Raw genomic sequence first — 10,000 nt, forward strand, 5'->3', positions numbered from 1 at the left:
GGAAAGTAACACAATGAAACATGAACAACAGCTGAAAAACTCTCAAGTCTCAAACTGCTATGATTTTACATGTAAGTACCACAGTGTGTGTGTGTATGTGTGTGTGTGTGTGTTCCATGCGCCTGTAATAAGAGCAGACAGTTCAATTCTGATGTCAAAGCGCTCACTATAACCTCAGTGTGTGTGAGAGTCGTTCACACATGATGGTGGTGTGTGTTTGCTGCAGATAGACCTGTCCATATTCACAGGTAATCTCCTGCTGGCTGACAGATAGTTAAACACACCGGTCCAGTCTGCCTTCTTTAATACATCACACACACTTACAGAACAACTACCTGTAGTCCGCTCTCATGCAAAAACAAACTCATTCTCATCTTGGACGGCCTGAGGGTGCATACATTTTCAGGAAATGTACATTTTTGTGTGAACTATTCCTTTGAGATCATATCAACATAACTAAAATTGCCCTATGAGACTCAACACAAAGAACAACAAGAACAAGATGTTTGCATATGTTTTGCCTCCTCTAAAGCTTCAGAAAATCTCCAAATATTCAATTCATAGCACTAATGTCTAAGACAAAATATGAATATATGAAATAACTGACATGTTCCTCATCCTTAAAGCCCATATCCACATAATCACAGTCTCCTGAGTGATTCCAACCACAATAAAGAGCAAAACAAACAGATTTCTCCCAGATCTGGCCTCTCTCGTGTGTGGCAGCTGTGCATGATGGGATTCGAAATGCATCGCAAGCGTAAAGTGGATATTAACCTTGACGTAATGAGTTTATCTCCAGCTGAAAACAGCCAAATAAAGGTGAAATGAAACACACAAACACAAGCGAGAGACTCTTAAACAGCAGCCTCTCTCTCTCTGGAAGAGAAGGTCAGAAGCGCTGGCCTCTGTTTTCCCCGGAGCATGAAGCAGTCTGGCCTTTTGGAAGCAGTAATGAAGGCTAATCTCTGAAAGACGGGTTAGATATGATGCTGGCCAGACTGACAGCCGAAGGTTGCTCAGGAAGGAGGAATGAAAAACAAGACAGGAATGAAAATATCAGGTTCAGAGAACAGCGACGAGCTGCCAGACGCCCTGCGCTCCTCCAGAACCATCAAGAGCCCACCTGACAAAGAGGAACACAAACAACAAGCACCAGCCACAGCCTAATTAGACCAGGGGGGGTCCTGACGGGCCAAATCAAACAATCAGCATTTCTGAACAAAGACGTCCTTCATTCAAGGACACAGGGTTCAGATTCACAGAGGTACTCTCAAAGGAGTCGTTTGGCATGCCAAAAAGTCAGAAAAATAAAAGGAAATAACTCATAACTCAACATTTTTATAATCATAATGCAAAATAACTAACAAACTGTCATGCTAAAGCAACAAATTAAAGCATTGTTAGACTGTGCATATACTCTGAATCTCTGTTTTTTAATTCAATGGAGGTTTTTTTGCACAGTGTTGGCCAACTAAACAACACAACAATACAGTGATTTTCTCCAGAAAGGGTCTTCCTGATGATTTAATTATTTTATTAAAATTACTTGAAATAAAACTAAACTACTAAAATAAAATGAAATAAAATATTTTAAACATTTTTTTTTAGTTGCCAAGGTAACATTACTTATTTTAATCTAGTTTGACTTGATGGATTAATATAATTAACTAAAACTGAAAATAAAAATTCATTAAAAAAAAAATAAAAATACAAATAAGAAACGAAAAAATGAAAATGCAACATATACAAATGAAAAATATAAACAAAGAAAATATTATTATTATTTATATTTTTCCCGCTAAAAATAAAATGATAAATTCAACCTTTATTTGAATTCTTCATAACTGCCAAGTAAATTGTGATTCAGAGACACAATCCTCACCAGGAACAGTGAAATCCTTGTTAAAAAGAACAATGTGTATTAATTTAGAGTTTAAATACAGCATTCTGTCATTATGTTACAAGATTCTATTTTCAAACATTTAAAAACATCCACACTGCTACATTTAAATTCAAAAATGGAACCTTCAGCAGATTCAAAAACGTAACTGACACCACAGTGCCACTCATTCCCAAACATTCTCTTTTTGTGTTCCATTCAAAAAGCCACAGCACACAGGTTAGGAAATGATCAGGTTAACTAGTCCTCAAACTGGTAAACCTGCAGTGCGTCAAAGAGACTCTGATGTTTTTTGTTTACACTCACATAAGCAGACGGCTGCTGAATTTCTCTGTGGGTCGATCAATAAGCCGGTCATTCTCTCTGACCCTCACGGCCAGAGGGCATCCGTTTCACCCATGAACCCCCGGCCACCCCGCTCTATTCATCTCAGATATTGTCTGTATGAATTATTTACTTGACTTGGAGGGTGAATATGAATCCATTACTCTCTGCTTCAATTATCAGAGCGGACATTAAATGACAGGAAATGATTACTGGATTCATGAGATGTAATATGCATGACCTCGCAGCGTTGTGTACATTCATCTATCAGTCCATATCTTAGTATTCATGGAGAATTTCTCTTCATCTAGCACCCGAGGCATTAAACGCGGAGGAAAGCAGAGCGGAGACACTTACCAGGAAAATCCTCTCCAGCTGATCCTGAATGTCCTTCATGCCCGGGAATGCCGCCGCTCCCTGGATCATTTCCACAAAGATGCATCCGACTCCCCTGAGACACAAACAAACAGCACTGACTCTAACCTTCAGAAAGTGGAATGGTGATTTGTGCATGAATATCAGAATCAAAACAGCTTGTAATGCTCAGATGATTTATGATCTGAGCTTGATTGCTGTGTAACTGTAACTGCATGCAAGCATCAGTGTGATTAAACATTCAGAACAAGCCTCACTTCAGGGATTCCCAAACCTTTCGTCAGCCAAACCCATTTGAACTCAAATATTTACTTAAGACAGGGTTATTATAGTTAACTAGTACTAAAAACCATATAACGTTACTTGTAAATCAAGTATAAAATATGTAAACTTATTTTGTTTCAGCTAGTTTCCAGAGCAAAATTTTACATTTTTATTTACTTTTATGCCTGCAAAAACTCTCAAGAGGTCAAGAGGTCTCAAGAGGTCATAAACATGTCAAAAGATGACATGTTTATTTATCAATGACTTCAGAGAGAGTTCATTAAAAACACTACAGCAGTGATGTGATTTTTGGATAATTTTATAAAATTTTATTTAATTAAACTTTTTGGGATAATAATTCATGCATTTATTTTTTTTAATGCGTTATTTTGATTTACGCTTATTATGTTGCGATCTGTGACAATTGTTTGCTCTTCTGAAAAATTAGCTTTTGTTTTTAAACTTTGTGCAATATGTTTTTACTTTTACTTTTATGCATCGGTTCCACTTTTTCCGGTACTCGCCCGATACCGATACTTTTATTTTTGGTACTTGCCGATACCGAGTACCGATATCTGAAATGTGCTGCGATTTATATTTCAAAGCTACTCATATGATGCAGAAACACTCAAGCAAGCAAATCATGCGTTACATGTGCATGTGTTTGTACTGGTGCACAATGAGAGGGACAGTAGTAACGTACAGCCGAGCGCATTACAAACAGGTTGCTAGATTCACTTCGCTAGAAAGTCATCTATGCCTAAGGTTGAAAATAAATGATGTTTATAGTGAATGCCGACCAAACTACAAACTTTTCAGTGATGAAATGTATATTCACCGGACAAGCTTGCGCATCTCAGCCGCTGTGCGCTCAATCCACTCAGCGTGCTTTATCAGCTCGCGCTCGTCAGCTATACAGGCGTTAATACTGAAGTACTGCGTTTTCATTCTTCATGTTTTGATGTGTACTGCTTACACAAATGTAGCAAATACATTCTTTATAAGCTTTCCATTGAAAAACAGCGATCTGTCGTCAATGCTTCAGGCTTAGATCTTTATAATGATATATAGTTTGTCAAGATTAAATGTCATGTTTCATTGAATCTATTCATAATCATTGACACGTGCAAACATGGGGAGTTTAGGACGCTGGTGTATGGGAGCAAGCTAAGAGGTTATCATTATATTCATTGCATAGATATCCTACGTAGACAACATTAATCTCTAATAACTCCATTCTGCTGTCTGTTGTTCTGTCGTCTGTGTTTCTTTGTCTGAATATAGCACTTATTACATGCTGTGTGGTATCAGCGTTTGGCTCAGTATCAGGCCCGATACCTACTTTTTCCCCCCTTTTTTTTCATCAATGACTGCAATAATTTTGGCTCAAGCACATCACACTTTCTGACAAAATATGTTGAGTTTGTAGCCTTTTTGCATTTTACAACCATTTGTGTGATGAAGTCTTTTATTTTCTCTTCATCAGCAGAAAAAAATAAAAAATATGATTCCTGTCAGTTAAAGTCAGAATTGCGAAAGTTATTATTATGGAAGCCTGTTTCCACCACAAATATGAAAGTCGCAATTCTACATTTCTTTCTCGCTATTACGAGTTTATCACACAATTCTGACTTTCTTTTTTCCTCACAATTAGGAGTTCATATCTCGGAATTCTGACTTTTTTTCTCAGAATTGCGAGATATAATTTCAGAATTTTATTTTTTATTTAATGGTGTAAACAGGCTTCCATAATAATAACCCTAAAATAATGTGTTTCAGCGTCTGTCGGCCTCCGTTCGTCAGCATGCCATCATTTCTAGTCCAGTGCTCATTTCTGACAGCAAATGGACGAGAGCCACACAAACACACGCCAGCAGTGAAAACACAACCAGCCTTTCCAGAATCGGTCCTTCTGTCTCCATAAATGTGTATGTGATGTGAGTTTGCGGCTGGATCTGACTGGCAGGCGGCTGATAAGATGTCAGCTTACAGCGGGGCAGAGATACGAGCGTGTGCTAATCCTCATCCTGACTGATGTGTTACTGGGAAACCACCTGCTCCTCTTCCCTCTCTCTGCAGATGTGGTCCTCGTCACGCCTCATTTCTCAGGACACTCTTTAGACGGCCAGACCCGGATACCAGCCAGTTACTCCAGATCTTTATTTAAGGCAAGACATTACTGGCAAAACCAGTGTTTTTTGTTTTTTTTAATACACTGGGTTTGTGCTCTTCCATAACTTGTCTCAGTTCAGTCTAGTGGAAAGAAAACTACCTAAATACACATTTAAGAGTTTACTTAATTGCACTTTATTTATTTGTGTCTGTAGATTTAAAAAACAATACATATATTTAAATATGTATTTATTTATTAAATATTCCTTGAATTTTTTTTTTTTTCTAAAAAACAATTTTATTTCTGGCTTTTTTTTCTTATTTTCTTATTTATTAAGTTATATTTTGCTTCCATAACTTGTCTTCTTTTAGTCTAGTGGAGAGAAAATGACCAATTTACACATTTAAGAGTTTATTTTATTGCACTTTATCTATTTGTGTCTGTAGATTTTAACTACAATAGATATATTTAAAGGCTGTTTTCTCAAAATGAGCTTCTTTCTCCACTTCAGCTGCACTTACATAGACCAGTATTTAACGTTTTAATTCTGAAGGATTTTACTGAGGGGTTTTATTATTAAACATGTTATTTTTATTATTTTTATCCTGAAAATGTTTGTTTTTTGTGTTATATATATAAATATAAAATGTTTTTTTTAATGAAGTTACATTTTTCTTCCACAATCATACGGTAACACTGTACAATACACATGTTAATGCATCAACTAATACTAACTAGAATTTAACAATACATTTGTTGCTATATTTATTAATCTTTGTTAATGTTAAATACAACTGTTTATTGTTAGTTCATGTTAGCTCAAGTCCATTAACAAATACAACTTTTAATAATTTTTAATAATACATTAGTTAATGTTGACATTAGCGTTAAGATTAATAAATGCGTTAGAAGTATTTTTAATTGTTAGTTAATGTTGACTTATCTTGTTAACTATTGTTAACAAATGGAATCCGTCTTTCCATTTGCATGCAAAATACTCAATGACAGTCTGGCATTCAATATCACCGTTATATCAAATATATGATATGAATATGAATTTAATCAATCAGATTTACATTTAATCTGTTGGTTATGGCGAGTGGATGCAGGACGATGAGGTTTCATTTAAAGGTTTGATTCTGGCCTTATTTGAAAATGATTTATGATTTTAATTCCTTATGCAAATGTTGACATATGACAGATTTTATCCATATGCATAACTATAGTACGTTTCATTACATTAGCATTACCATGCTGTACTGAAATTTCAAATCCTCATAATTTCACCCTTACTCAGGATTTTTTTTCTCCCCCTTCAAAATCTAATTTATATTTCAGGATATAATTTAAATTTAATAACCAGTTTCCAGTTTCGCTTTCAATCTGATGTGTCCGAACTGAGATTACGTGACATTTTTGTGACATTTGAGTGACATTCTGTTCATCCGCACGCTGAGACACGAGAGCACGAGTGTGAAGATCTGCTGGACCGGATGGACACACACACACACACACACACACAGTCTGGCTGTGATTATAATGACTATTGATTTGTGCAGCATCTGTGAAACTGTCACTCAAGAGAAGAAAACAGTGCAACGCTCCACTGCGCTCAGCATCGATTCACACTGAGAGAACAGGAGAGATGCTCACGACAGAAAAACTACACAGATAAAAGACCCAAAGAGAAGAAGAAGAAGAGAGACCTTATCAAGCCAAAAAGAGGTGTGGAAAGAGCTGGCCGAATTTTGTGATGTTTATTCTTTTATTCGTCATCAGTTAGGAACCTAGGTGAGCTATTTAACAGCAATCTTTCCTTAGAAAGCCTGCATTTATAAAACTGCATCTCAAAAATATATCTAAATTACGGCCTATGCTCTCAATGTCAAATGCAGAAATGTTAATCCATGCATTTATGACCTCAAGGTTAGATTATTGTAATGCTTTATTGGGTGGTTGTTCTGCACGCTTAGTAAACAAACTACAGCTAGTCCAAAATGCAGCAGCAAGAGTTCTTACTAGAACCAGGAAGTATGACCATATTAGCCCGGTCCTGTCAACACTGCACTGGCTCCCTATCAAGCATCGCATAGATTTTAAAATATTGCTTATTACCTATAAAGCCCTGAATGGTTTAGCACCTCAGTATTTGAATGAGCTCCTTTTACATTATAATCCTCTACGTCCGCTACGTTCTCAAAACTCAGGCAATTTGATAATACCTAGAATATCAAAAGGTCAGAGGAGAACTGGCCCCTCAACTGAGTGTGGTTTCTCCCAAGGTTTTTCCTCCAGTTTGAGTCTTGGTTCCTCCAGCTTGCTTCGTTGGGAAGACTTCATTACCAGTGTTTTCATCTACTTGATTGCAAATGATTGCACAGACACGATTTAAACTGGACTGAGCTGGATGATGACATCACTGAATTCAATGATGAACTGCCTTTTCACTATTTTCCTATTCAGTAGCTTTGTTACAATCTGTATTGTTTAAAGCGCTATATAAATAAAGGTGACTTGACACGACTTATAAAAAGAAAACTTGTCAGGAAACATTTGAGGATGTTTAGATATTTTAACTGCAAAAAAAAAAAAAAAATTGCAGTGCATTGGTGAGTTGCACAGATGTGATCTTCTAAGTGCACTACTCAGATGTGTGGGAGCAGAGGATGTGGTTTTGAGTCTGATGGATGCAGAGATGATGGAGACTCACCACATGTCCAGACAGGTGGAGTAATCTGTGGATCCCAGGAGCACGTCTGGAGGACGATACCAGAGCGTCACCACCTCGTTAGAGTACGTGTGACTGGGGACCGACTTCGCTCGGGCCAGACCTGCACAACACACACACACACACACACACACCATCATCATCATCATCAGATGGGGAAGAAGTCTGGAAAAACACATCACTCTGGATAAAGGCATTCATGCAAATATCACTGTAAAAAATTAAATGTAATGCTCTGTCAATGCCATTCATTCCTCAACAACCCAGTTTAGTTTGATCTGGTCCACGTTTTTGTGTCTGTTTAGTGAATACACTCATAAAAGCACCATTCAAGTTCAGCAGGCATTATATTTACATATACAGTACATCTTTTATAACACATAATTTTTAGTTTCTAAACATATGACAATAAAATAAACAACTACTATGACAAAAATAAAAAAGATTAAAAGATATAAATATACAAATACATATATATATAATGTCCAAAAAATATACAATCATGATATATTAACATATATAAAGATAAACAAATATAATATCATAAAATACACAACTATCAAGAAATATTAACAGATAAAAAATATAATATAATATCATGACATATACATCATCTGTATATGTTAAATATCACAATGTTTTAATATATACAAATATAATATGAAAAATATACAACTATCATGATACAAATATAACGATATTATGAAATATATTCAACTATATCATTTTATACCAACATTTTGAAATAAATACAAATATTATATCATAAAACCATGATGTTTTAATATATAAAATACACAAATATCATTAAATTTAGTTAATAATATATTGATAGTTGCTTATTTTTATGATATTACGTGTGTGTGTGTGTGTGTGTGTGTGTATACATAGACATATCATGATATCTGTGGTGGTCTAGATCAGAGAATCTCAAATGTTTTTGCTAAAATCCCAGTTTAGCTCTTGAAACAGTTTTTAGCATGTGTTAACATCTTCTAAGTTTGCTTAACTCATATTCCAACGCTAGCAACAGTGAGATCACGGGTTCTATTCTTGGGGATAGAAATGTGTGGCCTAAATGTGAAGGCAGATCTCGGTTTAATTAACACGTTTGTCTTAAACAGGCTTGACTTGCTGTGCTTGGGGTGTTTGAAGCGCTCTGACGGGACGGGAATAGCGGCGGTGTAATTTGCAGTCAATAATCCTGAGCTAAACAAAGAGAGGAACGTCAGAGAGAGTGAGCGGCTGTTCGGCCGGATGCGCGAGAGGCTATCATTAACCCCGTGTGGGGCGGATCACGCGCGACAGAGCCTCTAATCATCATTACACTCAACTCTAGAGTAACAGCAGCGCAGCCAGTAACTGATGGGAGAAAGAGAGGCGGTGAGAGGTCAGAGGTCACAGAATCGAGGAAGAGGAGGAGTGAGGTCTGCACTTCTTCAAAGCACTCAGGAACTCCAGAAGGGGTCAAAGGTCAAGCTGAATGAATTACACATCACTTACCGTCCCAGTGTTTAACAAATATATATGCTACCGCAGTGATTACATGTGCATTAAGTTTTAATATATAAAAAATATCATAGTTCTATATTTTTCATGAACACTGTAAAATAAAAAACTACGACATTTAAAAAAAAAACTGTACATATATCATGAAAATCTAACATGTATAAAAATATCCAAAAATAATTTAATTAAATATGTTAAAATATCATGATAGTTGTTTTTAGATATTTTAATAGTTGTATATTTATTATATATTTTTTTATATTTCTATGATATTTCTGTTTTATACAAGTAAAATAACATGACATTTGAATATATGTGTGTGCATAATGATAGTTGCTTATTGTCATGATATTATTATCTATATATTTTTCTGTACATTAAAATATCATGACAGTTGCATATTTTTGTTATTATGCAGCATTTTAATTAAAAAAATACAATTATCAAGATACTTTAACTTATATAAAAATATACAAAAAATAATATAAAATAAATAAATAAAATTATATTATATTAAGTTGAATATATCCAGTACAGACCAAAAGTTTGGAAACATTACTATTTTTAATGTTTTTTAAAGAAGTTTCTTCTGCTCATCAAGCCTGCATTTATTTGATCAAAAATACAGAAAAAACAGTAATATTGTGAAATATTATTACAACTTAAAATAATAGTTTTCTATTTGAATATTCTTTAAAAAAATAATTTATTCCTGTGATGCAAAGCTGAATTTTCAGCATCATTCCTCCAGCTTCAGTGTCACATGTAACATCAGTCGATCACA

At 35.3% G+C, this 10,000-nt stretch overlaps 1 protein-coding gene across 4 annotated transcripts in view; it reads right to left on the minus strand.

Annotated features, from left to right (window-relative positions):
• LOC132103460 (cyclin-dependent kinase 14) overlaps nt 1-10,000 on the minus strand; it is a 176,437-nt gene that overhangs the window by 62,651 nt on the left and 103,786 nt on the right. For all 4 annotated transcript variants that reach the window (XM_059508585.1, XM_059508587.1, XM_059508586.1 and 1 more), the window contains 2 exons: nt 7,690-7,810; nt 2,585-2,678 (listed from right to left, as the gene is read on the minus strand). In XM_059508585.1, the coding sequence (XP_059364568.1) occupies nt 2,585-2,678; nt 7,690-7,810 (215 nt within the window). The remainder of the gene's footprint in view (nt 1-2,584; nt 2,679-7,689; nt 7,811-10,000) is intronic.

The sequence above is a fragment of the Carassius carassius genome, chromosome 24 (genome assembly GCF_963082965.1).
Source record: "Carassius carassius chromosome 24, fCarCar2.1, whole genome shotgun sequence".
Classification (NCBI taxonomy): domain Eukaryota; kingdom Metazoa; phylum Chordata; class Actinopteri; order Cypriniformes; family Cyprinidae; genus Carassius; species Carassius carassius.